This window comes from Falco rusticolus, chromosome 17, assembly GCF_015220075.1.
Source record: "Falco rusticolus isolate bFalRus1 chromosome 17, bFalRus1.pri, whole genome shotgun sequence".
Taxonomy (NCBI): domain Eukaryota; kingdom Metazoa; phylum Chordata; class Aves; order Falconiformes; family Falconidae; genus Falco; species Falco rusticolus.
Window position 1 is genome coordinate 1830040 of NC_051203.1, and position 26636 is coordinate 1856675.

Below are 26636 nucleotides of genomic sequence, written 5' to 3' on the forward strand. Positions count from 1 at the left end.
TCCATCGGTACTCAGAAAACTGTTTATCTGAATGAAGTGTTTTGTTGTTTGGTTTTTTGGTTGTTTTTTTTTCTTCAGAGTTACTTGGGGTGTTGTGCCAGGTTTCAGGGAAAACTGGAGGCTGTTTCCTTGGGCTTCGTGCAAAAGCCTTTTGTCACTCGGGTGCTTCACCAGCGTGTGCTGGGAGCCTGCATGTCACTGTGCCATGCCACTGTATCTTTTGGAGAGATCCTTAGCATTTGGTTTCTCTGCCCCGTTTTCCTGGCATGAATTTTAGAAGATTTTTGAACCCACAGATCTTTTAGAATGCTTCCAAACCCGATTTCTCATGGAGATACAGGTGCAGTGCCGCCTGCCATAGCGCGTTACCCCGGGCATCACGCAGGCACAGAAGGAGCTTGGGGCAGGAAAAGGTTACGCCGAGTGACTCAGCACGGAGTGCTGAGGTTGTCGTTAGTGTTACAATATTTTTCTTATTTCTTGTGAGTTCAGTTATTTTCTTGGGAAGATCTCTAGGAGGTTGTTAGCAGTTTCTTTCCCACGCAAGGTGCAGAGATGATGCTGGAGAGGTGCACATGGGTTGGAAAGCCCGAGGGGATCCAGTCCTCTGCTGTTGGGCTGCTGCTTTCCCAGGACCAGGGAGGGCTGGGAGGACACCGCATTTAAGCAAAGTGTTTTTCATGCTGCAAATCATATTAAGCCATTGCTGCTCATTTTCCCTACCCTGTGTCCTATGGTTGAGCGAGGGAACGGGCACGAAGGGGATTTGCTGGTCAACCTAAGAGGTGACAGCTTTTAAACTCGTTTGCGTCCCAGCAAACCCTGGTTTTGTGTTTATCCAAACAGCACATGATGCTCTTTTGCTATGCAAAACTGGCTTTATGAAGTTATTTGCAAGATGACTTCAATGGGACAGAAAAGTCTTCCTCCGGGCAGGTGTTCCCATCGTCACAGCCGTTTGTTTCTCTAACGTGTGTGTTGCGTGTATTTTGCAAGTAAATAAATGCCTTTAGTTTTCAGAGCTGCGAGGAGAACTAAAGCATCTGTTCTGTGCTTGCCTTCTCAGCAAAAGCTGCGAGAGGAGAGAAGGGTCCTGGCTGGCAGACGTTGTCCTGAGCCTGCTCGGTTGCAAAGACAAAGGCTTGAAGACACTTTTCCCACCTCCCAGCCCGACGGCAGGACTGTGCAGGGCAGCTGGGAGGAGTTCCTCGTTGTGGGGACCGGTTTCCTCGACCTCTTTTGATAGACAAGAGGTAATTTGGGCTAGGGATTAATTATTCCTGTGCAAAATTATTTTGGGGGGCAAATAAAGGCTGGTGGTGCCCATCCATGGGGTAAGGTGCTGTGGGAAGTGGGAGCTCAGCTATTTGCTTGCAGAAGGCAAGAGGGGGTACAGTGGGAAACCAATTTCTTTAAATAAGGTAAAGAATTGGTGGGATGTGTTAGCCTGGTGGAGAGGACAGGGGAGGACTCTCCTCCTCAAAAACCTGGAGGTTTGGAAGGGAGCCTGTTTGTTGGAGCAGATGGGATGGGAGGTGTGGACACCGCATCCCACTGCAACTCGTTTCTTGGTGGCAAAATGGGGGAAGATGTAACAGGGCTGGCGCTGAAAGGCGGATGGTGTTGAGCAGAGTGGCTTTATTTACAGGGAGAGGCAGAGATCAGAGCATGGAGATAGGTGCTATAAATCGTGTGGAGCAAGAGCAGTGGGACGAAGCTGTGGTGTATTGGCTGCTCTTCATCCCCACATTGCTTTAGTCGCTGGGTCTCGCGCTGTTAATAGTGAAAATCACTGCTGAGCTCAAATACCTGTTAAAAAGATGCAGAATAAGAGGGGAGTTTAAGCTTTTTGGGTTGGAAAACCTGAAGCCCGGTGTTCCTAACAGTTCCTGTTAGGACAGCAAAGCAGCGCTGCTGGTCGTCTTTAAGTTGTTCAGCAGGAGAGCGATGAACTGTAACTTTTCAAGAGGTGAAAACCCAAATTTGCAAATAAAAGCTTCATCCCTGCTACCGAAGGTCTCAGCTGAAGGCTTCGTGTGGGACTGGCTTAAGCCAAATCACACCGTGCCCACTCGCCCCTCTCCAACTCCCAGTGCTTTAAACGCTTCTTAAATTGTCGTCTTATCCTTAAACCCCAGTGGCTCAGAAAATAACCCACTGGAGATCCTGTGGTGGGTACAGATACTAACTGGTACAGCTGACGGGCATACTGTGCGTGATGTGGTGTAAAAGGACAACTTGGGAAGCGCTGGCTGCCCGCGGATTCCCGCAGGAGTTCAGACCGTGAATTAGCACCTGAAAAATTAACCATTTTGTAGCTCTGATGTTGCCCATCTACTGCAAATTCAAGGCTAAATTTTCCCCTTGTTTAAGCAGCTCTAGTTTCTTTGGCGTTGTGTAGTTGTGCAACTGCGGAATTTGACCCGTTATCTGCGAGCAAACTTTCTTGCCTGTGGCAATATTTTAGCTTCTTAATACCGCTGTAATATTTTGTAGCTTTTTATTAAATACAGACCACTTAATTCCGTGCTCGAGATAACCCATTTGACAGTTAGGAGTGTTTCTATAGGGGAAACAACTTGACAGTTTGGTATTTTTAAAAAAGGGGAGGGGAAAAAAAAAAGTCAGTGCCAGTGGCTGGGATGGTTGCATGTAAACCCCTTATCGTATGCCAGATCCATGTAATAATTTAAAATACCTGGTGATAATGCAAAAAATTGCGATCTCGCTACTGACAAGAGGATCAAAGGAACAGTGTTCCACGTTGCCCATCCGGATTAAATCCGTAGGGTGCTGGTTGAACACAGGCTCAGCGGTGCTGCCTACCTCTGGAAGCTGTCTTTGTGCGTTCGTGGAACCCCAGGGGATTGCTGGGTGGTTGGGAGGGTGGGGAGGAGGGGAGAGGAGCCTGAGAGCTGGGTCTGATCTTGCAACTTGCTGGGTTGTGGTACTGGCTTTAATTAGAATTGGGTTTGCTTCCAGGTCCTCTGTGCTGTGGCAAATAACACCGTGCCTGGGAGAGTGAGTGGCCGTGCTGCAGCATCCTTCTCGCAGAAAAAGAGGCTTTGGTGGAACGGCTGGATCCTCACGGAAGTTTAATCCTTATCTCCCTGTACTGCCTCTGTCCTCGCATCCCTCCCGGGGGCTAATTATTTATATCCGAATAGAATAAGCTAAAACCTCCTGCTGGGGTTTGGCACTTTGGAGGTCCTGGGCTGCCTGGTGCCAAGAGGTGAGTCAGCTTTGCTCTCTGGGGGGATGGGGGGGCCGGGGGGGCTCTGCCGCTGCGATGCCGAGCTGGCAGACTCGGATACAGATACAGGCTGGGGTACAGAAAGACACGGCTCAGGAGCAGAGTCGAAGGGAAGCCCACGTCCGTTGGGGCTGCAGGACTTCTTTTGTCCCATCAAATAATGCTTTACACTGTGTATTTCTCAGATGGCTTTAATCACGCGTGCAGGAGAAATAATCTAGATATGCAAACTGTGAATCTGTCATCTAAAAATCCCTATTTTCATTTTTGCTGCTGTTCGTGTTTCCCAGTACAGCAGGTCTGTGCTGGCGATCGCTTTCGAACCACAGATGCAGCCAAAGAGCATCCTTTAAGATTTCTACTGAGGAATTGCTTCAGCCGAGCCTGGGGCCATTGCTCAGGTTGGCTTTTTTTAGCTTCCATTTCTGGGCTGAAGGCTCAAAGAAGAAAGAAATAGGTGAGACGAGAGCACAGGCTCCAGCGAAGAGGAAAGAGCAGACATATGTCTGCGTGTAGTCATACAGCCACCCTGCAGGAGAAAAGATTGTTATTAAAGCTGTTGGATTTTTCTCACTGAAAAAAAAAATAAAATATATCTTTTGGGGAGGTGGGCGGGAAGCAAAGGATGTGTGTTCTTATTTAAGAATTCCTCGGGTATTTTCTTTGAATTATCTTAAGCTCTCGTATGCCTGCCGCTGTGCAGCATTTATGTGGATGCTTTGGGCCGTTGCCGTTGGTGCAACAGGCAGACTTGGAGGTCGTTCTTCCCAGAGCTAAATTCTCCTGATCCGTATAGCGGACACGGGTCTTAATTTTGATTGATTTAATCCCTGGCTCTTTTTCCTGTTTAAATAAGTGGGCCAAAAGTAGCTGCTGCGGCAGATGGGAGATCCCGTTGGGCTAATGAGATGACTTGCATGTGTTGGTGTTTGCAACATCTGGGCTGCAAACTCCAGATTCTCCAGCATCGCCTTCTCGTGAGCAGCCCCAATTTAATACAACTGTCTAAAGTGAGAGATCCCGGGCCAGGAGCTGGAAGCAAACTCACTTAAAAGTAACTTTGTGAGCACTTAAAAGGAAAACCTACATTCCATAAAGGCTCTGGAATCTGCAAGGAGAGCAGGTCACCTTTTAAAATGACCTTGAAGTGTTTTGTTTAGTTATGGCATAACATCTCGTGGCTAGACAATAATTTTCAAAGCGGGTGATTCATCCATTTGAATCTAAAAGATACAAAGCCACGGGAGTTGCTGCTGCACGTAATAAAAACCTTAATTTACTCCCAAATCTGGCACGGGATGGTGGGTATCTGGGGTGGGTTTGCAGCTGAGCCAGATCTTCTGCTGGCATAAACTGGAATTCCTCCGTGAACTTGCACCATCTGGCCCAAATTTGGAATTCTTAAGAGCAGCTGTGGTTAGGAGGGGGGATAACGTGGTCCCCGAAGATGCCAGTCTCGCTGCGTGGGAGCAGAGCTGCCGCTGTTCCCTGCGAGCTCTGGGTTGGGAAAGGAACAGGGCTGGTAACGTGGGGGGGTCTGTGACAAAGCGGAGGGGGTGACATTCCCTTGCTGTAGATTTACGTTGCAGCAGGAAGGTTTTATAAAACAGAGGGAAAGCTGCGGGCTGCTTTGCTCTGCCCCGCTTCCAGTTTCTGTTGGCTCGTGTCTTTCTCAGGGGTGTTTCAGCTCTGTTGTTTTTTTTATTTTTTTTTTTCCTCAGGGATAGTGTAAGCCATGGTGCAGGCAAGGATGGAGCGCGCTGTTGGAAAGGAGGATCCCGTGGTGCCGGACTTGGTGACGTGGGTGGCTCTCCTGGGACCCGTAGGTTTTTGTGGAGTGGTTTATTCTCCAAGGTGGGATCTTGTTCCTACCAAGGTGGGATCTGTTCCTGCTGTCTGAAAGTTTCTGGGATTTGGACAGGAGCAGGGATGCTAACACAGTCGTTTGTAAGGTCTGTAGGACAGAGTGCTCCAGTTGAGCTCTGATTTATTTAACTTATTTATTAAATATCCTTAGGGTATTTTTTAATTTTTCTAGGTTTTTTTAGCACTGAAAGACCAGCCTTGCCTCCTCGCTGGCAGCACAGCGACCACCTTCCACTGCATCACACCCCAGCCTTTTAAAGCGCTTTTAAAGCACAGTGTCTGTGCCCCCACTTCTCACCCTCCAAAAAAAAAATAAAATCATTGTTGCTGCAGAAGCTGAATTGGAAGCTCATGGTGTGCAAACTTCAGCGGAGCAGCAGTTTTGTAAGCAACGCTGGTAAATCCCTGAGTGTTCCACACTAACTGTCCACGGCGCACACTGGTGCTGCAGGCTGCGGTCAGGCTGTTTGAATTGTGCTGCCTGTCCGTAATCGAGCGTTTTGCATATTCCTGACACCCTAATTAGCAGCACCTAGTGTGAGGATTGCAGGTAAAATTTAGATGAGAGCGTCGAAGTCCGTGTACCAGCAGAGCTTTCAAACCACTGCGTCCTCTCCCCCTTCACCACCCAGATCTGCCGGGGCTGGCGTTTGCGCCCTGGCTGCTGGAATCTGGTTTGTAATTTTGGATTACGTCGTTGGTTCGATTTCTTTTGCAGTCTGAGCGACTGATTTGTGCTGCTTATGGAAGTCGAAGGGACTCTTCTCTCCTTAGCTTGCTGATGGCTTGCTGAAATAGTGTTTATTCTGTCTTGTTCTGGTTTGGGTGGGGTTTTTTCTCAGCGTGGCAGAAGCACCCAGCAGTGCTGGCAGGTGAGGAGCTGTGAAGGAACCTTCAAACTTGTCACCCTGGGCTTTGGGTCGGGCCATCTGCCTCTGGATTGAAGGGATTTTAGTTAAACAGATTTGCAGGTAAGTCACCTTTTCATTCCATTGTGGTCAGGCTTTGTTCTAGTACGCAAAATAAGCATTTTTAACCTTTGCAGTTCTCATTGTTGGGTTTCGCTGCATAAAAATCCTGGAGTTTTATAAAATTGTAATTAAGTCAAGGTTTTGGGGAGGCCAGCAGCAGTCAGAGGCACTGAACCCCAGGGTCTCACACGGCATTGGGATCTTGTTCCGTATTTTGAAAGTAGCTGGTGCGTTTGGACACTTGGGGTAATCAGTAGGTTATGGTCACATTTGGTTTTCACGCTTAGGACAGCTGTATTGGAAGAGAAAACTGCAGAATTTATCTGGGATCACAAACCTCGATCCTGAACTCGGAATCGTTTCCCTCTCACTCTGCCCTACAGTGAGACGGATCCGACGGAGTTTTGCTTCTTGGCTTTGCGTGGCCTTTGTTTATCCCACCAGGATTAAGAAGACCGATTTCTGTCTAAGGCTTTTTGCAGGAAACCTGCTTGCTTCACAAAACTCAGAGGCGTTTGCGTGGCAAGGGGACTAGCGCTGGCAGAAAGCAAACGGTTTCCAATTAGTGAAAATATATCGGAAGCGGATGAAAGTCTAACCACTATCTCAGCGTACGTGATGCATGGAGAAGAGGTAGCCAAGTTCTTTAGCTCTCTTCAAACTGGATTTTACTGTGTCAGGGGATTTACTGCGGTGGGGGTGTTGCTTTCTGGTGGATGTCTGTCTTCTATCAGTAGAAGAGATCGTGTCCCCTGTAGGGCATCTATCACCGTCACAGCGTAAAGCACCCTGTCAATGAAACGCTTTGGTTGCTCGAAATTGCATCCATATACAGTGTTTTACCAACCTAGAAATATCGATTGGGGAAATCAATTTTCCCCCGTGCTTGTGGTACAGCAGCATCGCTAAAACTTTGCATGGAGCTGGTGTTTGCAGAATCCTTGGGAGCTTCGAGCAAAGCACCCCTGCAGGCGTGGGGCAGCGGAGGGCACGGAGCAATAAAAGCTGGCAACTTGTTCTTAATTTATTCAGGCTACATTTGCTAGGTGGGTGATGGGGCGTTGTTCACGCTGGTGTTTGACCTTGTGGCTTTTTCTAGTTTGTTTGCATCATGAGGACCTAGGAAGAGCTCCAGTCCTGTTTCCAGCAGTGAGGTATGGCTAAAGGGACAGCAGGGAAGGAAAAGCTTTGTCCTGGCCAAGATGGTTTACGAAAACAAGTCCCTTGCTCATAAGCAGAGACTGAAGACTGACTTCTAAGCGCTTGAAATCTGCCAGATACTCAAGACTGCCTTGGTTTTCTGGCAGAGAAAGAGGAGGAAAGGCTGTTTGTCCTCCTTATCTCTGGGCCCAGGAGCTCCTGGGGCTGAGCTGTGTAATCTTCTTCAACAACGAGATTACTGAGGCTTCTCCTTATATTTCAGTGTCTCTGCTTGGTGGGACTGCTGCTGAGCCTGTCCTTGGCCGTACCTGCCTCCCCCTGTCTCCCCTCCAGTCCCTCTGTTCCGGGTTCAGTGCTGTAACGCCCCATTTGGGGTAAAATCCACGGTAAACGTGGTCGTTGCTCTTCTGCTGTGGTCAGGGTTAAGAGGTGCCCCTGGGGTTTAGCTGCCTTTTATCCATGCAGCTGTTTTCCAAGCTGCTAGTTGTGTTTTGCAAATTCACGAGACAAATATTGCCTGTCTGTAAAGATAAATTGCTGCAAATTGAAATATGTTTGTTGGTTTGGGTTTTTTTTTCCCACTTGGACAGAAAAACCATCCTTGGAATGCATATGGGCAGGAGAATGAACCAGCCACGGTTTATCCCTGGATGCGTGCAGTGGGTATATATTATGTATAACTTTTAAAAGAATTACCTGCTAGTGGAGGGCCGCCGACGGCTGCTATCCCAGCAAAGAAAGCAGCAAACCCCAAGTAGCTGTGGAGTTTTTGCACACCCACAAGATCTACCTGTTCGTCAAACAAAGTGCATCATTATTGATTGAATTCAGGAGAATGTGCAAGCACAAGAGATTGATTTTTTTTTTTTAATTATTATTATTTACTAAGATTATTTTTTTTTCTCCCCTGGGGAGTTTCCTCTGAAACAACTTTACAGCTGTAGGTCTGATCCAGCCCGGAAACTGCTTGCCTCCTTAAGGCCAGCATAGAAATTACCGGGATGTGAGATGCTTTTCTGCCTTCCAGGGCTTCGGCATCTCCTGAAAGTAGTCATGCTGCTAAGGCTTTGGGGAAGGTATTTTCAACTCCTGAATTATTTCCCAGGAAGAAATGCCAAATTACAACGATGCCTCCTTCTCCGGATCCTGCCATAACCGAGCTGTGCATGTTAAAGATAATTCTGGGATGGGGAGCAGATAGGCTCAACCCTCTGTCTTCACATTAGGCAATGAATGGCTTCATTGTGGCTCCTGTGAGCTGGAGCAGTCTCCTTCGGAAAGGAGGATGTGGAAGGCAATTAGCAGAGCCAGGTCATTAAAAATCTGCAACGAGCTCCCAATGCTTCTGTTGCATCTGGGCCATGGATCCCGGTTGGGAGAGATGTGGGGCTCAGAGTGGGCAGGCTGGGGGGCAGAGCCCTGTCGTGCAGGTCTGCAGCAGCCCCGGGGTATTTAGCCTTCATGAAAGGGGGTTGGGATAATTTTGGAATACTGTGGGAAATGCCACCTACTGCGTCTTTTTTTTTTTTTTTTTTTTTGAATGAAATCTCCTACTCACCAGCACAGGGAGGATCAGAGCCATGAAGCCACCGCAGAAGATGGCGAAGGCCACCGCGTAGGTCATGAGCAAGGGGAAGGTGGTGGCCAGAGGACAGAGCAGGTTGGTGATGCCACCCAGGACCAGGTAAGCCACGTGGTAGTGATACTTCTTGGTCCAGTTCTGGTCGGCGACCCAGCCCGAGAGCAGCTGGCTGACAGTCTCTGTGATGCCTGGGGGGAAGAGGAGTTCACTGGAGCCTCAAAGAAGAATTTTTTTTAATTTTTTTTTTTTTCTCTTTTGCACTGCTCTGCTCTGAAGCGCCTCCCAATTCCACCTGCCGCTCGCTCTAAGAGCGTGACTGCAAAGGGCCGAGGTGCTGGGAAGTTACACGAGAAGGCATTTTTAGCCTGTTGTAAAATTCATACTATTATTTATTTTTTTTCTTTACCTCGGTGCCTGCTGTTGCCAAGTGCCTGTGGGTGCACCAAAGTGGTCTGTAAAAATTCAATTAAGGGCTGTGCACTCAGCAGAAAATTCTGAAATGCCCTTCAGTGAAAATAAGCTCGCTGTTTGATCTCTTTTTCAAGATAGAGAAAAAGCAGAATATTGAGCAGAAATATGCTTATGACATTTTAATTTTTATAAAGAAGCAAAGGCGTACAGAAGCCTGGCATTATTTCTAAAGGCTCAGCAAACTTTTGATACTTGGTTATTACATTTCTCGATACATTTTTATGAACTAAAGATCAGAGGAGTGCTCGCTGCCAGCTAATATCTTGCTGACCGCTGTGTCCCTCCTACTCTTAATTCAAAATGTCAGATTCATTGCTGCACTCTCCTTTTGGATGCCTTGACAGCGTACGTCATTTCTAAATATTATACAGCAGTGTAGAAGTAAGATTTATTTTTGTACAATAAAATATTTGATGATGACTGAGGTTGGAGCTGCTTTCTTAATCCAATGCGACTTTAGTGTTAATCCCTGCTTATAATCAGGTATGGGTTTGGGTTTTGGGGGGTTGTAGGTTGGTTTTTTTCTCCCTCTCAGGGGTGAACGTGCCAAATCCAAATAGCTAGATGCAAGTTAATGTTTCCCCCCCCCCCCCCCCCCCTACTGAATTTTTCTCTCTCTGCACGCATTCCTGGATCAAATGGGAGGTCTTTGAATGCAGGGTGGCTCCGGATGTCTGTGGCTCGTGGGTTTAAGCAAAGCAGGGACTGTGGTGGGAAGGCTTTAGGAGGACAGATAGCACCTATGTAATTGGAAACGTGTGTGTGTTGGGTGCAGCGATGGGGGATCATGTAGGTTAGGTTGAGAGAACCACCCACCATGTGAGAGCGACTTTGTACATGTACAGAAGGCGACGCTATATATACAGAAGGGGGGCAAGGGCTGCGAGCTAAACCTTTTCCATGAAGATTTATTCTAGGATGTATTTGGGACTATTTCTTGGCAAGATGTGTGTTGCTTTTCTTTTCTGTTTTGGTCTCATTGTAATTATAAATGGGTTGAAAAGATTCTTTTTGCCTACCAGCCACTGAGATGAGGTAAGAGGCATCCATGCTGCTGATGCCCAGCGTCTTGGCTCTTGCTACCAGGTGGAAGATGGGCACAAAGTAAGCCAAGTGGCTGAACAAAAAAGACCACGTGAAAATGCAGAAGACGGGATCCTTCAGTGGGGAGAAGTCGAGGAGAGGCTGTGAATTCTTTTTTTCGGTCGCTGGAAGGGATGGGTGGCTTCTCTTGGCCTCGGTGGCTATTTCTGGTGAGCAGCTGTCCTTGGGCGACTTCTCAAGCCTTCCCAAAGCAGATGTATTTCCTGGACCAGAAACATCTCTGCCATGGGACATCATGAGTCCCTCTGTGGCAGAAAGGTCCTGCGCACTGCGGAGCCGTGTTTGCCCACGAGTGGTTTCATCTAAGCATCCACCGAGGGTGTCTGAATCCTTCTTTGCCATCAAAAACCCACCGTCTTGGTCGTTAGCAGAGCAGCGTTGAGGCGGCTGGGTGCTGATGGGTCGCAGCAGCATGCTGGAAGGCACGAGGTTTAACATGATGCCTCCAAAAATCAGGAGGGTACCTGAGGGAAGAGAGAAGGTGCAATTTCCTTGGGATGCGAGGGGAGAGGCAGTAGGAAATGATCTTTTAGAACAGGGGGTAGTTTGCATTGAACGCGGCGAAAGCTGTGCCGTAAGGAGGAGGTGTGTTACAGGAGCTTTTATTCCTGGTTTTCTAGCGGGAAGCCCCTTCCACACGGGTGCATGCAATAAATCCTGAGCTACCCCTGGGATCTGGGAATTTCGTTTGTTTTCCCTCATTAGAAGTCCATTACGCCTGACAGACCTTCCAGGTGGCTTGAAACGGTGCAGTAAAAGTAGGGATTTTCAGTTTTGCTTTTGGCTTCTGAGGTCTCTGTTTTGACTCTGACTTTAATGACTGATGAAGTGTTTAATCATTAACATCATGTCCCCAAACTATCCTAGAGGAGGCAGAGCCGTTCCTCGGTGCATCCAGTTCTAAAAAAGAGCCTCTTACCCTGCCCAGATGTCCTCACACGCCCTTTCAGTGCTGATGAATTTGAGTAAACGGGAGATGCGCTCACCTTGCCAGCCGTAAAAATCGATGAGCAGCTGAGTGAACGGCGCTATCAGAAACGTCAGCCCCATCCCGGAGCGGGCGATGGCATTGGAGAAAGCCAGCCGTGTCCTGCAGCACTTGGCCGTCATCACTGCCGCCGCCTGGTACAGGCAGGCGAACCCCACACCTGTGGGTAAGGGACAGAAAGAAGATGTTTGTGCCCCAAAAGTGGCTGCTTGGTGTCGTGAGCTCTAGGGATTCAAAGCCGTGCCACCCCAAGCTTGTTGCCTGCGTAGTGGGGCTGCTCGGGGGGGGTTGGTGGGCTGGAAGTGGGGGGGGACTTGCGCTGTTGCAACCGGCAGAAACAAGATTTCATGCATGGTATTTAGTATCTGGGGGTTTTGAGGATGTGTGCTTTTAGCAAGGGATTTTAAAAGGTCAGGATTCATGTTAGGTCTGGGAAAAAAAAAAAATCAAGGTTAGTTGGGACTAGCATGTTGAAATTGGTATTTTATGCTCCTGAGCACGAAGCTTTGGGGTTTCACACGTCTAGAAAGGAGCGGGGCATGTTTTACTATGAAAGGGTGCCTGGTGTAATGGTAAAGGAGCTGCTTTTACTGGTGGTGCCCAGGAAAATCCCTGCCCGCCCGCGCATCGCAGGCTGCTCACCCAGGAGAAGTCCCATGGAGACGCAGAGGAAGGGGACGCTGGTGGCCAGCGTGCTGAGCAGGCAGCCCCCGCCGACCAAGCCGGCCCCGATGATGGAGGTCGGCCGCTCGCCCAGCCTCCGGCAGACCACGGCCACGAGCGGGGCTGGAAGGGAGAGGAAGGAGAACATCTCGGGATGAGGGTGGCAAACGCTGCTCTGCAGGGCTTGGGGGCTTGCACGGGGCTCGGTGCATCTGGTGCCCCGGCAAGTGGTCCACATGCCACCGTGGGAGGGAGGGAATGACAAGAAATTTGGGATGGGCTAATGCTCAGGAGAGCAGCCAAGAGACCTTGCTGGGAGCTCGGGGGACAGGGCAGGGGAAGGAATCGAAGCCCAAACTTTCAGACGTCCTGAGAAAGCTGCATCATCTAGCAAAACTGTGGCCTTGAGGGACAGGGTTTGGTGGTGGGCTTGGCAATGTTAGGGGTTCCTGGCTGGATTTGAGGATCTTAAAGGTCTTTTCCAACCTGCGTGATCCTGTGAGCCTAATGCACTCCATGCTCAGTGACTGCGATCTGCTCAGCAGCTGGCTTGTCGGAGGCGATAATACCGGTGTTAGGGGGAGGTTTTGCTCTGGATGTACGTGATAAACCCGCTACAGCGAGATGTGACACACACGATCCCCATCCTTGCACCACGCTCCCGCTAAGACACGTGTGGGTACCAGCCGTGTCCAGCTTGCAGAGTCTGGGATGGAAATGGGATCCGCAGAGCGTCCTTGGGGCCCTTTATATCAAAGCAAATGGGTTTGAGGTTGAAGTGCTGCCCCAGTCCTTACAGATGCCAGCTCACCTCCGAGGAAGCGCAGGGAGGACATGATGGAGCCGATCCAGCTGACTTGCTCGGAGGAGCCCCCCACCTCCTCTTGGAAAGCCACGAAGAAAATCCCAAAGGTCTTGAGCATCCCTATCACGAGGACGTTGACCTGCATTGGAAGGAGGGGAGATGCCGCAGGGGTCGGGGCAGGAAAAGCTTTTCCTTCTGCTTTTCTTGTGTGGTTAACTTGTTGGGTTGTGGGAGAAACTGACTGGGACACATTAACTGGGGGGTGGGGGTGGGGGTGGCTCTGGGAGAGTATCAGCAGGGTGGCCTGGCGGTGGCCACGCTGCGGTTTCATTTTAAGGGACTCTTCAAAGCTTTTGTGTGAACTGGGGATGGACGTTAGCCGGTGCAGTTTCCCAGGCTTGTCCTGCCACGGGGCCAAAGGACGCTTTGTGTCCTTAATTTTAACTCTGCCTCCTCCATGGTAGCAGGCGGTTAATGATTGGCAGCGCGTTACTTTGGATGGAGTGGGAATGGGGAAAGCTGTCCTGCTCTTCCCAGCTTTCCTAGCTGGGAGATGGCATTGTCTTCGTCACTGCTGGGAGGATGGTGTGTGCTATTAAAGCCTGTAGCATGGAGAAGTAGTGCTTTTAAGTGGTGGCAAGATGCCCGGTCTTCCCGGGAGAGAGCAGCCAAGTGTGCGTGTGCTGCCTGCACCCTGTGCCACTCCTGCAGTCGGTCCCTGGGACCCATCGCAGCTCCGCTCCTCCGCTGCCCCAGGATGCCCTTCCTAAAGGTACGAGACACCCCTCTGGGGCTTGACACCACCGTGGTGCTGTGCACCAGCAGGGAAAGTCACCTTATTGCTATAGGGAAGGTGTGTGTCTGTGCTCGGCCCCCTGTGGAACGGGCGATGGCACTCGGTGCAGCACCCTTAGGCCGGTGGGATCAGCCTGTCCCCTCCTCTCTGTGAGTGGGACTCGAGGTTTTCCATCCGCCCCAGCCGGGAGGGTTCGGTTGGGTCCCTTCTCTGCTTACCAGGAAGAAGTGGAGCACCACTCCCCATGCCCACCCTCCGTCCACGGCGCCTGGGCTCCTCCCGGCTGCCAGAGCCTCCGGCTCTTCCTCCCTTCTTTCTCCTGGTGAAGAGAATTTCAGAACACGTTAACAACTTGCTCTGTTGCTGTTTCAATTGAAAAACCATTCCCGTGAAGGCATCGCCTGCCTGGGAACCCCTGAGCCTCTTGGCTGTTAACAGGGTGGGCACCGGGATTTTGCATTCAGCTTGTGAGGGTGAGCGAAGCTTTTCCCCACCTTTTTGCCAACAGATGTTAAGTTGCATGTTATCACTGCCTGAAAACAGTTTAATATCCTTTCTCTTTCCCAGCAAATTACTGTAACCACTTCGACTTTAATGCATTTCAAGGGACAAGCACCTTACTGCTGCTCGAGCATCGATAGTTTGGTTGGTTTGTGCCAGAAGCCAGGGGGGCACCGTCTGTCTGTATCCAGCTTGGAGTTCTTGTGGGAAGTTCTCCCTACCCCATCCTTCCCTGCTGGGCTCCCTTCCATCCTCTCACCCGTCCTGTGCAGCGGGAACATCCCGTTTGGCAGCGGCAGGGTCCTGCTGAGGAACCTGAAGCTTTTCCTTACCGCCTTGCTGCTGCATGCCGGAAAATCCGCCCCGCAATGGTGGATTGCAAAGAGGAATCGTCTCTTCATTTACTCCAGAGGCTAAATCCCCCCTTCCTGACCTGGCAGCCCGAAGTCTGGTCCTTCACTCCGTGCTGGTGAGGCCAAAGGTGTTTGTCCTTCCCAAGGAGCCCCGAAGCGGCACATGGAGCCCGGCACCACCAGGGCCGGGTGGGCAGAGCCCGTCCTCCTCCGCTACTGGGAGCAAAACCAGGAGTCCCTCCCCTTCCCCAGCCGGCAGCAGGAAACCCAGGGCTTTGGGAGCAGAAATCCTGTTGGGAGGAAAGAGGAGGGGAAGCCTGCGAGGGTTGTAGCTGCAGGCAGAGCCCTGGGTCTCGCCAGCCGTTGAGCAGAGCAGTAGGTGGCAATGGTGGACTGAAGAGAAGCCTGGGGCTGCTGGTGGCGGGGAGCGGAGCCCCATCCCTGCCTGTCCTGCCTCTGCTGCGCAGCCCTTGGCCTGGGAAGCGGCGTCATTTAGGAGGGGATAAGTCTGGAAAGCTTTAGGCTTTCCAGCCTGAAGATGCCCAGCAGCTGGAGCAGAGCAGCTCTTGAGCAGAGCTGGTAGTTGAGCAGGATTTGAGTTGGCTCCGCGCCTCTATTGTAAATATGCACAAACTGCCGGGTAAATACAGCCCTCACGCTTCCTCCCCCGCGTTTCGGTTGACCTGTCACCCCAACCGCGTTCCTGAGGTCAGATAAAACTGCAGGATGGTGATACCGATCCCTGCTCCCCTCCCCTAGCAGAGGAGGCAATGCTCCATCTTACCGGAGGAGCCCAGGATACATCTGAGCCTACGGAGGAGCTTTCCCTATAGTAGGAATTTCAGTGTGTGCGCGACGCTTTTATTGAAGTGGAATGATTTTTGCAGCGAGTACGGTTTAAGGGCTGGAAGGACGTGGGGGCTGGGGGTGCTGGTGCTGGCAGCAGCATCTGGTGCAGCATCTGCACTGGGAGCTGTCGAATGTCTGGAGCTCCAGCTGCTCCCAGCTCGCAGGGAGCTGTCGGGGAGAGGGGGAGGAGGACCCCTTCAAGAGCACCAACTCCTGCTGCTGGGGCCAGGCTGTCAGGGCAGAATCAACGCTGACCCGGACAGGAGCACAGAGCCCAGCCACGCAGGGTGGGCTCATCCCAACTGCCTGGTTCATACGCAGCAACAACTGCAAGACTCTGAACATCGCTGATAAATGGAGCTGCTCCTAGTAGTAAAGTCAAAGTAGCGTGAATGTTTTATCTCTGACCCAGCCCAACTTTTTAGCTCATGCTCCGCTGTGAAGCTTCCCTTCCACGTGTGAGGACAGCTGCAGGCTAGCTCCTTTTTATTCCCTTACACACAGGAAGAATTCGAGTGCAGCATTTTTTCAAAGGGAAAGCCTTTTTGCAGGGTTGTTTCCCTACAACATTTGAAATGCTCAAATCTGTAAGAGGGAGAGAGGCCTGGATTTGTGAGGATGTTGTCAACACTCATTTACAGTTCACAGAGGGAGGGGGCAGGCCAGCATGTATAGGTTTGAACTTCAATCCAGGGTGTAGTAAGCAAGTAACTCTCACACAGAACGTTTAACTAGAGGAGGGTAAACGTTTCCTAGGAGAAATTCCTCAGAAAGTCTACCTTTTCTACTGGAGGAGCCTCCATTAATTCAAATTTTTGTGCAATATTCCTCATGAGAAATGCTAATGAGGAAGCGACTGGGAGAAGCTGCCTTGCCTGGCTTTGGAAACAAGGCAAAGCAACGAGCACAGTTTTCACACTGGAGCAAAGAGAAGCAAAGATGTGTTTTTGCAGGTCATTTATTGATTTCTCCAACAAATAAGGCCACACCACACATACACCTTGTAGTATCTGATGATTACACACGCTTGGTGAGTGACCCACACTTCACCCTCACCAGCACAAGTACTAAAATGTGAGTTGGAGAGCCCGATAGCTGCACAGAAGCTGTTAAGTGGAGAGGGAGAGCCATCAGCCCAGGTTTGGTACTACAAGCACATTCTGCGCTGGAGCAGCAGAGGAAAGTGGTTGTCCAGTGAGGAGGAGCTGGGCCGGAGGTGGGAGTGGAGTGCTGCACAGGTTCCCGAGGGTCAGGATGCCAGCTTGTGCACTGCTACAGTGATGCTGTCATGCTTCTGGATCATGATATTCCTAGAACAAGAAAAGTGCTGAGGCAGTTGAGGGGCCAGCTGTGCTGAGGAGGAGCTGATGGGGGTGGGGAACTGGGCAGGGTACCATTCAGTGGCCGCAGCAACCCCCAGCTCTGTGCTAGACCTGTCGGTTGCTGCATCTCTCCCGCCCCCTCCCACGAACGGTGCTAGAGAAGACTCTGCCCACCACACTGGCTGACTACAGCATGGGATTTATTATCTGTAGGGACCCCAAACGTGGAGGAAGTACAGAGCTGCAGTAACCACCCTGCCCTGAAAGGTTTCCTTCTGCTTTTACAGTTCCTGCTTCTTGAGGTCCCACTAATCTAATGATTCACATGCCTGTCGAAGTGACTGCCGTCCCCCCTGTGGCTTCAGAGATGGGGCTTCCTCCACGGCTGCCAGTTTAACCCAAGATGAGGACCGCTGCTCTAGGGATCCGACTCTGAGGAGGACCCCAGGGAGGGAAGGGGAGGGGTGAAGGCAAACAGGGGGAAAAGTAACACCCCCAGGCTTGAAACTCACCCGCTGTCTGACTCCAGGCACACCACGGGCGTATCAGTCGGGTCGGAGGTGAGCTTGGCTGCCTGCTGGGCGAGGACGGAGATGATGCCAGCATGCTCATCCGAGAGGGTTCCTCGGCCTGTGAGAGGTGGGAGACAAGCCACGCGTGCCATGACAGCATAGCCCCCCCTCAGGACCAAGGGGGGCTGCTCCTGCCTGCGCCCCTTTGCCTCCCCCGTGGGCTGATGCAGGGTCTCCACAGACTGTTGCCCTCAAACACCAAAAAGCCTGAATTCCAGTGGCAGGGAGAGGTGGCTCAGCTTTCCTCTGGTGTGTGGGGAAAGCCAAGCACCCTGGGGCAGGTGGGTGCTGGGGGGGCCTGGGGACACCCAAAGGTGGCAGGGCAGGGGAGGGAAAAGTACAGTAGAGCAGGGGCTGGTGCCCTCAGAGAGGGGGGCCCTCAGAGAGGGGGGCCCCCATGCAGGGCAAGGCCTGGTGCCCTCAGAGAGGGGGGGGGGGGGGCGGGCCATGAAGGGCAAGGCCTGGTGCCCACAAAGAGAGGAGGGCCCATGCAAGGCAAGGCCTGGTGCCCTCAAAAAGGGGGGGGGGCCCTTGCAGAACATGGCCTGGTGCCCTCAGAGAGGGGGGAGCCATGGAGGATAAGGCCTGGTGCCCTCAAAGAGGGGGAGGGGGCCATGCAGGACGAGACCTGGTACCCCCCAAACAGGGAGGGGTCGAGTAGGACAGGGCCCGGTGCCCTCCGGCTAGGGGTCTCCAGTGTGGCAGCCCCCCGTGCCCCCACCCCCGGCGGCGCTCGGTTACTCACAGCCCAGGTTGAGCCCCTGCGAGTCGGTGCAGAGGACGCCCACCACGGCCGGGCTCTTCATGCTGCGGGGGGGGCAGGGAGAGACAGCGGCGGTCAGGGCCGGGCCCCCCCTCCGCCGCCAGGCCTCGGGCCGGCCCAGCGCCACCCCCACGGCCCTGGGGGCGCACGGCCAGCCCTGTCCCGGCCCCCCGTGTCCCGTCCCGGCCCGCCCCGTGTCCGTACGTGTCCTCCAGGTGCTGCTCCAGCGTCCCCTCCATGCCGCCGGGCCCCGCGCCCCCACTTCCGCCCTGCGCGGCCGCTCCTGGCAGCGGCTTCGCCCACGTGACGCGCGGGCGGCGGCTCCGCAGGGCCAAAAGGCCTCGCTGCGCGAAGGCGCCCTGAGGGGGGGGGGCGCCCCGAACGGCCCCCGTCCCTCCGGCAGCCCCCCGGGGCTCCCTGCCATGGGGCAGCCGCTGCAGGCTCACACACACCACCCCTAATCCTGGGGGGCCATGCAGGGCAAGGCCTGGTGCCCCCAGAGAGGGGGGGCCCTTGCAGAACAAGGCCTGATGCCCACAAGGGGCCGGGGGGGCATGCAGGATGAGGCCTGGTGCCTTCAAAAAGGGGGGGGGGCATGCAGGGCAAGGCCTGGTGCTCTCAAAAAGGGGGGGGGGGGCATGCAGAACAAGGCCTGATGCCCACAAAAAGAAGGGGGGGGGCCCTTGCAGAACAAGGCCTGATGCCCATAAAGATGGGAGGGGGGGGGCATGCAGGACGAGGCCTGGTGTCCTCAAAAAGGGGGGGGGCATGCAGGACAAGGCCTGGTGCTCTCAGAAAGGGGGGGCCATGCAGAACAAGGCCTGATGCCCTCAAAAATGGGGGAGGCCCTTGCAGAACAAGGCCTGATGCCCACAAAGAGAGGGGGGGGTGTGTGCAGGACGAGGCCTGGTGCCCACAGAGAGGGGGGCTCATGCAGGGCAAGGCCTGGTGCCCTCGCGGGGGGGTGCATGCAGGACAGGGCCTGGTACCCTCAGAGAGCAAACCCAGCCCCTGCCCCCCTGCAGGGCAGGCGGCACAATCGGTGCTCTTACTTGGTTTTTTTTCCCCCACCTTTCAACTTTTTATTTCTATTTCCCTCCCCCCCACCCAGCACCACTCAGCATTTGCATGGCAAGATGAAATTCAAGGGGTGTTTTAACAGCAACCCCCACCCCACAGCCAGAGCATCCCCTCACAGCTGGACCACGCCGAGGGATGCAGGCTGGGGGATGCGGGGACACGGGCTGGAGCCCAATGTTTGCAGCGAGAAGGACCACGCTGGATTCGTGCATATGGTGTTGGGGGGTCAGGACCTCCATCCTGTTCCCATGGGGCAGAGAGGTGCTAAAAGCGAGGCTCAGCCCGGCATCTGTGCCAGGAGCCCCCCCAAACCCGAGCTCCGCTGCCAGCGGGAGTGGGAGGTAATTTATGGTGGGTACATGGCGAAGCTCTGCGGCGCTAATAAGGTACCGGCTGAAGCTGTTCCCGACTGCGCCTGGTGATAGATCTTGGCTTGTCAGGTCCAAAAATTAAAATATTATTGATGGGCGAAGTGAAGTGCAGCAGGATTTTTTATTTTCTATTTTATTTTTCTTCTTCCTTGAGCTGGGAGCTCTCCCAGGCAGCATCTGACCCTGACTGCCCCGGCGCTCCCCACTGCATCCTATCACACTGGGATAGCTTGGATTTATATTGCCTTTTTTTTGTGGAATTCCGCCCATCCCCCCCGCCCCCCAACCCGGCCCTAGGAAGCAATGCAGGACCTCTATGGAGGACGGGGGCTGCATCCTCCCTGTCGCATCAGCACCTCCACAAGGAAACTTCTCTGCAACAACCTCTCCTGAACCGTTCCCGGCTGCAGGATTTCTGGAAACAGGGATTTTGGGGAGAGTTGGGATTAATTAATTCAAGCCCAGGTAGAGGAGACTTCAGCGAAGCAGCAGAACAGCTGCCACATCAAAAGAAGTGCTGCTCTCCGGGCAGGGAAATGCCGGGGCTATTTTTAACTAATTAAATAGATGATTTAGCACCAGGCTGATACTTTACCAAAAAAATTGAACACAAAAGTCTGATTAAACCGCGGGGCTTTGATCAAACCCATATTTCAAATCCCAGCCCATCACCTCGGGCCATGTTTCCCCCCTGGGGCTAAGCCCCCCCAGCTGCTCCTGGCCCCTAATTTGTCCCCATGGACCCAGTCAGGCATGAATTAGCCCCAAAATCAGACTTGGGGATGTTTATTCCTGATGGGAAAAGCCAGGAAGGACTAAATTCATAATGCTGGTGAGGAGCCCTGACGTGATGGGGATGATAGCAATCTACCTAGCTATCCAGGGCTGGAAAAATCCATCTTTCTGGGTCAGAATTGCAAACCCAGCTTTATTTTTGGGAACAAAAAATGGAGTTTTATTTCCTGCCCTTGTTGTGCAAAGCGTCTTAGCCATGGTCTCTGCTTGCAGGTGCTGGGAGCTTGGTCCAGGGAGTCCCAGAAAAATCCAGGGAGCCCAGGACCATGCACTGGCCACGGAAGGTATTTAACTTTTTAATTAGTTTTATTTTTTTATAGCTGGACTCCCAAAGGCACTGCACGGGATGAGGCAGCGGGTGGCGAACAGCCCCAGCGTCACAGATGCTCAGGGGTTTCTTGCTTCTCTCTCACCTGATGGATGCGGCCGTGGGGGCCAGTGGGTGTTTTTGTCGAGGCCCCCCATCCCCGAGCACATTGGGATGTTGTCCCTCGCATCCCCTCAGGATGTACAAATTAAAGAAGAAGCCAGTATTTCTAGCTTTTCCTACCTTTTTAGCCACTTTAGCAATCCCTGGTCTTATTCCCTTGCGCTCCCAGGAGATGCACCAAATGCAGTTTGAGGTATGGGGGATATACTTCAAACCATAAATCAACAGATTTACACATTATATTCAGATTCAAACACACCCTCATTACTGAAAAAGATATTATCCCCTCTCTGCCGCCTTTTATTCTCCCAAATAAATGCAGCCAAGTCTCAGTTTCTACAGGATATTTATCACAGAGCCACATTATTGCACATTGTGCTCTTACGAGCCGAGAAGTAGCAGGCTAAGTTTATTCCTGTGTTTTCTTTTAGCTAAATAATCACAAATTCTTAATTCAATTCTTAAGTACGCCCGTCAAGGATAAATATGGATATAGAGGTGTAGTTGGAAAATCCAGCTGTGTTGGCTTAGCTGAAAAATAACCCTGGGACGCGGGTGCGGGTGGTGTGGGGTGTTTTTTTTCCCTTTCCTATGTGGTTTATTAATATTTCTTTTATACCATTAGAGATTCACGTCTCGTCTGTTTATTCTGAGATCATCGGGGAGGGGGAAAACCCATCAGACCCCACGGTGGCGGAGCTGGAAGGGGCTATATAGGGCGGGCGGCGCGGGGCTGCGGCAGAGCGCAGTGGCACCATGGGCTGGCTCCTGCACACCCTCTGCTTGCTCCTGCTCCTCACCTCCTGCCCCTGCGCCATTATCACCGGGGTAAGTGCCAGCTCCATCCCCAGCCTGGCAGGTTTATTTATTTTTATGTTGTTGGGGTAAATAAAGCAGGAATCGGTCCCTTTCGCTGTTGGCTTTGGTTGTTTTTTTTTCCCCCCAGTTTTTTACTTATTTTTCAGATGTGTGGATGCTGATCCCGCAGCCAGCCCCAGCTCACGTGAGTGTGAAGTCGTATGGGTGGGCTGCTCCTCCTGCTTCTCTTCTAGCACCGTGTCAGGGAAACAAGGGATTTTAGGAAGTTTTCCAGCAGGGGAAAAAAATGTATCTTATGGGCATAATGGGCATCCCCCAGAGCGTGTTCCCAGTTGGGACAAGGGCTTGAGCACCCCAGGTTGTCTTTCTCCCTCCCAAATTAAGAGAAATTATTAAAAGAGGGGGGGAACTTTGGAATGCAAAGGACAGGTACGGTGCTTTACCCTGCTGTGTTAGTGGGCTCTTGGGGCTTGGTGTGGCCAGGAGCTCGGTGCTGCTGAGCAGGTGCTGGACCAAGAGTGATGCTAAAAGCAAGAGGAGCAGTGAGTTTGGGGGACAGAATCAGGCGTTTGTGGTGCTTCAGGAATCCAGATGCTGCTTTCAGCAGAGCTGAGCTTGGCCAAACCTCCCCCTTTTTTCCCCTGGCAGTGAAAAAAATGTTCTGGTTAAAACCAAGGCGAAGCATTCGCCTCCCGGGTGCCTCTCTGCCTCCCAGCTTTTCCCAGCCGATGGAAATTTAGTGGTTGACTTCGGCTGGCTCTTGACTTCTCTTTTTCCCAGGCACCCTTATAGTCAGACCTATTTCTTTCAAGCCCATGACATTTTTGGCTGGATGTCCCGTCCCCCCCCCAGTCCCCCCAACCTCTACATACACCAGGTCGGGGGGAGCCACAGCCCGATAGATCCAGCAGCTCTTGAAATTATTCCCAGGGCTTCAGTGACTCATTTTGCATAACCAGAGGAGAGCGGTGGGATGTGCAGCTCCCTGGCTGCCTGTAGCCCCCATCCGCCCCGCCCCCCCCCCCCCCCCCCCCCAGCATTTGCAGGTGAGGGTCCATCATCGCTGAGATCTGGTTTTTAATGGTATTTGGGTGTTACGAGGTACTTTGGATGCTTAAGCAGAATCAGGTTCCCTTCAGGACAGGGAGGATTCTGCAAAAATCCCCTTATTGCCCCCCTGTGAGAGAGCTGCACCCCAAGATTGTGCTCTATCCATTGATTTTTTTCCCCAGCTGCAATTTCGAGCAATGGATTTAGGGCGGGGAGCTCCTGGGAGCGAGGTACCCCAAGCAGGGGGTAACCCCAGGGGGGTTGGGTGAGTCACATTGATTCTTCTTATGCTACCAACCCGACGTCAGGAAAATGGGTCAGAGAAGGGGTTGGGGGTGCGATGAGCTGCTCTGGTGTTGCCCAACAGAGCCGGGGGGGCAGGATAGGACCTGCTTGGTGCTTGGGATGCCCCCGGCTGCCTCTCCTCAGCACCCTCAGGGGCTTCCAGGTGTGGTGGTGAGCTGGTGCAGCAGTGCCACCCGTGCCTCAGTTTCCCCATCCCGGGGGAAGAGGTGACCGTTTTCCATTTGCCGCCTCCCTGGGTGGGAGAGGCTGAGCTGTTGGCGTTACCCTGCTCCCTGCTAATACCCCCCCCAGCACTGGGCACCTGCGTTATTCAGCAGGTTTTGCAGGCTCAGAAGGGCGACGTGTATGCAAGGGGGGGGTCCAGTCAGTGAGTTTATCCCTCCCTGCCACTGCTCTGACTTGGCACTTGGGCAGCTGCAAACTTTTCCTGATTTCCCCCCACCTCCTGCAAACCCCAGCACCCCCAACCCAACCTGTGCCCTGCTCCAAACCCCAAATGGGAGAGCTGGGAACAGCAAATCCCCCTCCCTTAAATCCCCACTCCGGGGTTTCACGCAGCAGCTTGTAACTGCTTGAAACCAGCTTGGTGCGGGCTGGTTTCCCCACTGCCCCCCCTCCAGAAGAGGGGTAGCGATGCTTTCCCGGGTGGTCTCACTAACCCACCGTGGTCCCTCTCCCCAGGCCTGCGAGCGGGACCCCCAGTGCGGCAGTGGGACCTGCTGTGCCGTCAGCCTCTGGCTGCGGGGGCTGCGGATGTGCACCCCCCTGGGGCAGGAGGGGGACGAGTGCCACCCCTTCAGTCACAAGGTACTGGGGGGGGGGATGCCCAGTGGGGCTGGGATGGGGGGCGAGGACCAGGCAAAGGGCACCGAGCTCCTCGCATGGGAGAAAAGCTCCATTAAAGCTCTGGGATGGAGAAGGGGGGCAGTGTCGGGGGGCTGGGGTGGATTTGGGATGAGGGTCCAGGCAGTGTCGTGGTGGTCCACGTGCGCCAGTGCACCAGTGGCAGCTGGTTCCAGCCTCTAAAATATTTTGAGCAACCCCCTGGCTGTCCACACTACCCTAAATCCCATAGGGAATCACAGAACGGTTCGGGTTGGAAGGGACCCGAAACACCATCCAGTTCCACCCCCTGCCCAGGGCAGGGACAGCTGCCACCAGCCCAGGTTGCTCCGAGCCCCGTCCAGCCTGGCCTTGAACTTCAAGGATGAGGCACCCACAGCTGCTCGGGGCACCCTGTGCCAGCGCCTCGCCACCCTCACAGTAAACAATTTCTTCCCAATATCTCGTCTAAACCGACCCTCTGTCAGCTCAAATCCATTCCTCTTGCCCTATCACTACAGGCTCTTTTTTACAAAATCCTCGGGACGCCCTGTGGGTGCTGCGGACCTTGACCCAGCGCTGGGACCGAGCTGCCTGGCCCATGCATTTAAAGAAAAGTGCGTGATGTCACACCGCTCCAAACGGAGCCATAAACGCTCTGCCAAGCGAGGAAAAGCTGCGTTAATGCCACAGAGCTGCCCCAGCCCCGTGATTTCTGCCCGATAAGACCCCCTGCGCGCTGGGATTACTCCCAACCGTGACACTGCTGCGATCCCTCCTCCGTGAGGATTTAGCAGCAACATCCCGGCCTCGGGGGCAGCATCCCACTCCGTGCTCCCATATTGATTTTATGCAGCGGGAGCAAGATTTAGTGATGCTGCACCTTCTGCCCACACAGAGAAGGAGCGAAGGGCTTGAGAGGGATCAAAAATTAATTTCAGGCGTATCACCATTAAACCTGGGAATAGCCGGAGATTTTCTCAGGGCTTTGATCCCATCTCATAATTTTTTGGTTGCGGCAGAGCCCTGACATCCTCGTCTCTGCCACATGTCTCCGCAGGTCCCTTTCTTCGGGAAGCGTCAGCACCACACCTGCCCGTGTTTACCCAACTTCATATGCGCCAGGTTCCTCGACAGCCGCTACCGCTGCTCTGCCGACTTCAAGAACATCGATTTTTAGGGTGATGCTCCCAACTTTCCATCCATGAGCTCCCAGCACTCCTTTCTTGCCCTCTCCTATGGCCACCGGGTGCCCACATAGCACCAGGCAATCTTAAAAGTGCTTTTCCAAGGTAGACAGTGTTGTTATGAGCTGTATGTTCTATGGGGAAACTGAGGCACGGTCAGGCCAAGCTGCTCTGACATGGAGCTTAGCAAAGCTCTGCCCCAGCTCGGAGCAGGACCCGGCTCCAGCATCCTGTGCAGAGTGCGTATGGCAAATATCTGTGGCCTCCAAAACCCCTTTCACAAGATGTTGTCTGCATGTAATGGATGCTGTCAGCTAGTGTTCACCTCCCCCCTTTATTTTATACAGTAAAACCTGAGCACCCGGCAGCCAAGAGCTTCCTCCGTGGCTTTTATCCGGGTGCATGATCAAATTTGGGACGTGAAGCTGATCAGCATCGTTTCATCTGCCAAAGCGTCTGCAGGACGGCGCAGGGGCGGTGGAGACCTGACTTGAATTATTTTGACACTTTCAGTTGTGCGCTAGGAAAAACACAAGTCAAGAGGGGCAGAAACTTCATTTTGTGGGGAGTTTGAGCGTTTGGGTCACCAAGCAAAACTTCAGCTTCTGCCCAAAGTAACCCAGAGCTGAATCCTCCACAACCCCCCTGCATCCTCTGAGCTGCTTCAACTCCCCTGCGATTCCTACGGGATAAAGCATTTCTGTCATGGTAATTCCCATTGTGATATCGCCCGGTTGTGTCTTATCAGCATATTTCTTCCCTGGAAGCAGCTCTTCAAGCTGGTGATGGATGATCTAATCTAGGCTGCAATTAAAAGAAATTAATATCAAGTAGCGATGGGGAATTAGGGAAGGGATTTCCCTAGAATTTGAGCAATGCCATGTGTTTGGCAGAGGCTGAAGCGGGGCTGGCTGGAGCCGTGTTGTGCCAGATGTGGAACTTTGGGATGTTGGAAAATGTTTTCCAGCCTCAGCATCTGCCTGAGGTTTAGGCACCGTATGAGGGTTGGGAGTTTCTCTTCATATCAGTTGAATTTGAGTGGGGAATAGGATATTAAAGTTAATTAAATGCCCTAAAAGTTCTCTCCGACACGTGCTTTCTGTTCCCCTCTTGGAAACATATTGTGGAAAAAATGTGTATACTTGAGCATCAATCCTGCTTCCTACAGCGACCCCCGGCAATAATGAATAAAAAGAAATAAAGAAAAGAAAAAAGAAGACTTATCAGCATTTACGGGGGGGGGGGGGGGGGGGGGGGGGGGGGGGGGGGAACCCCAAACACCTAAAACCCCCCCGAATGGGGTCCTGTCAGGCAGAAGCAGTGCTACAACAGAAAGCTGATTTTGGGGGTTTGAATGTGCCGAGCCAGTCCCGGGAAGCCCCTGGGGTTCAGTGCTGGGAGCTGTGGCACCCCCGGTGCTCGGGGATCTTCCCTGTTTGGTAGGTTTGGGGGGTTTTGGGGGGTTTTGGTGCCATAGCAGCAACTGTTTGTATTTCTAAAGACCCCAAAGGACCCCAAAGCAATGGCTGTGGCAGACGCTGCGTTTCCATGGAGAGTAAAACCACTGAGATTTGGTTTGCTGCTGGGTAAAAGCCTCCCCACACCTGTTTCTCCCCCAACAAAATATTGTAGATTTGGTGAAAATAAAGCAAAGCAATGACTAGGTTGGTATTACTTAGGTTTTTTGTGGTTTGGGGTGGTTTTTTTGCACAACAGTTTTGGTTTTTATTTACCACGTAATGATGCACCGGGGATG

At 52.5% G+C, this 26636-nt stretch overlaps 4 protein-coding genes across 7 annotated transcripts in view; 2 read left to right on the forward strand and 2 right to left on the reverse strand.

Annotated features, from left to right (window-relative positions):
• RBM15 (RNA binding motif protein 15) overlaps positions 1-9724 on the forward strand; it is a 24136-nt gene extending 14412 nt beyond the window's left edge. Inside the window, exons 2-6 of one of the 2 annotated variants that reach the window (XM_037410206.1) lie at positions 1067-1253; positions 2983-3232; positions 4975-5205; positions 5292-7914; positions 8813-9724. The gene's annotated coding sequence lies outside the window, so the exon portion shown is untranslated. Of the gene's footprint in view, positions 1-1066; positions 1254-2982; positions 3233-4974; positions 7915-8812 lie in introns of both variants that reach the window. The other variant, XM_037410205.1, reaches the window with a different exon arrangement.
• Positions 3429-15540, reverse strand: SLC16A4 (solute carrier family 16 member 4). 3 transcript variants are annotated; one of them, XM_037410207.1, is made up of 9 exons: positions 14595-15540; positions 13879-13979; positions 12871-13003; positions 12039-12182; positions 11395-11556; positions 10324-10872; positions 8810-9021; positions 7948-8041; positions 3429-3782 (listed from the first exon to the last, which is right to left on the reverse strand). In XM_037410207.1, the coding sequence occupies exons 1-9, from the start codon at positions 14677-14679 to the stop codon at positions 3628-3630; spliced, it is 1635 nt and encodes a 544-aa protein (XP_037266104.1). In that variant the 5' UTR covers positions 14680-15540; the 3' UTR covers positions 3429-3627. The 3 variants fall into 3 exon arrangements, with proteins under 3 accessions (XP_037266104.1, XP_037266106.1, XP_037266107.1); XM_037410209.1 differs by having other exon boundaries at positions 14494-14685; XM_037410210.1 differs by lacking the exon at positions 14595-15540 and adding an exon at positions 14277-14366.
• Positions 15541-16303: 763 nt separating this feature from the next.
• Positions 16304-18359, reverse strand: LAMTOR5 (late endosomal/lysosomal adaptor, MAPK and MTOR activator 5). The gene is made up of 4 exons (XM_037410212.1): positions 18225-18359; positions 18003-18064; positions 17198-17315; positions 16304-16673 (listed from the first exon to the last, which is right to left on the reverse strand). The coding sequence occupies exons 1-4, from the start codon at positions 18257-18259 to the stop codon at positions 16613-16615; spliced, it is 276 nt and encodes a 91-aa protein (XP_037266109.1). The 5' UTR covers positions 18260-18359; the 3' UTR covers positions 16304-16612.
• On the forward strand, positions 17322-26490 carry PROK1 (prokineticin 1). The gene is made up of 6 exons (XM_037410211.1): positions 17322-17538; positions 19132-19441; positions 20587-21524; positions 23553-23678; positions 24754-24874; positions 25228-26490. The coding sequence occupies exons 3-5, from the start codon at positions 21453-21455 to the stop codon at positions 24871-24873; spliced, it is 318 nt and encodes a 105-aa protein (XP_037266108.1). The 5' UTR covers positions 17322-17538; positions 19132-19441; positions 20587-21452; the 3' UTR covers position 24874; positions 25228-26490.
• The last annotated feature ends 146 nt before the right edge of the window (positions 26491-26636 follow it).

Bases quoted from the DNA above. Each gene is read 5' to 3' on its own strand.
- PROK1 (XM_037410211.1), top strand. From the start codon at position 21,453: ATGGGCTGGCTCCTGCACACCCTCTGCTTGCTCCTGCTCCTCACCTCC. The intron at 21,525-23,552 runs GTAAGTGCCAGC...CCCTCTCCCCAG, and splicing joins CCTGCGCCATTATCACCGGG to GCCTGCGAGCGGGACCCCCA. The intron at 23,679-24,753 runs GTACTGGGGGGG...ATGTCTCCGCAG, and splicing joins GCCACCCCTTCAGTCACAAG to GTCCCTTTCTTCGGGAAGCG.
- SLC16A4 (XM_037410207.1), bottom strand. From the start codon at position 14,679: ATGTGCCGCTTCGGGGCTCCTTGGGAAGGACAAACACCTTTGGCCTCA. The intron at 11,557-12,038 runs GTGAGCAGCCTG...CCTTACCCACAG, and splicing joins CTCCATGGGACTTCTCCTGG to GTGTGGGGTTCGCCTGCCTG. The intron at 10,873-11,394 runs GTGAGCGCATCT...CTCTTCCCTCAG, and splicing joins CGATTTTTACGGCTGGCAAG to GTACCCTCCTGATTTTTGGA.
- LAMTOR5 (XM_037410212.1), bottom strand. From the start codon at position 18,259: ATGGAGGGGACGCTGGAGCAGCACCTGGAGGACAC. The intron at 17,316-18,002 runs GTGAGTAACCGA...CACCTCTCACAG, and splicing joins GCAGGGGCTCAACCTGGGCT to GCCGAGGAACCCTCTCGGAT. The intron at 16,674-17,197 runs GTGAGTTTCAAG...TTCTTGTTCTAG, and splicing joins TGCCTGGAGTCAGACAGCGG to GAATATCATGATCCAGAAGC.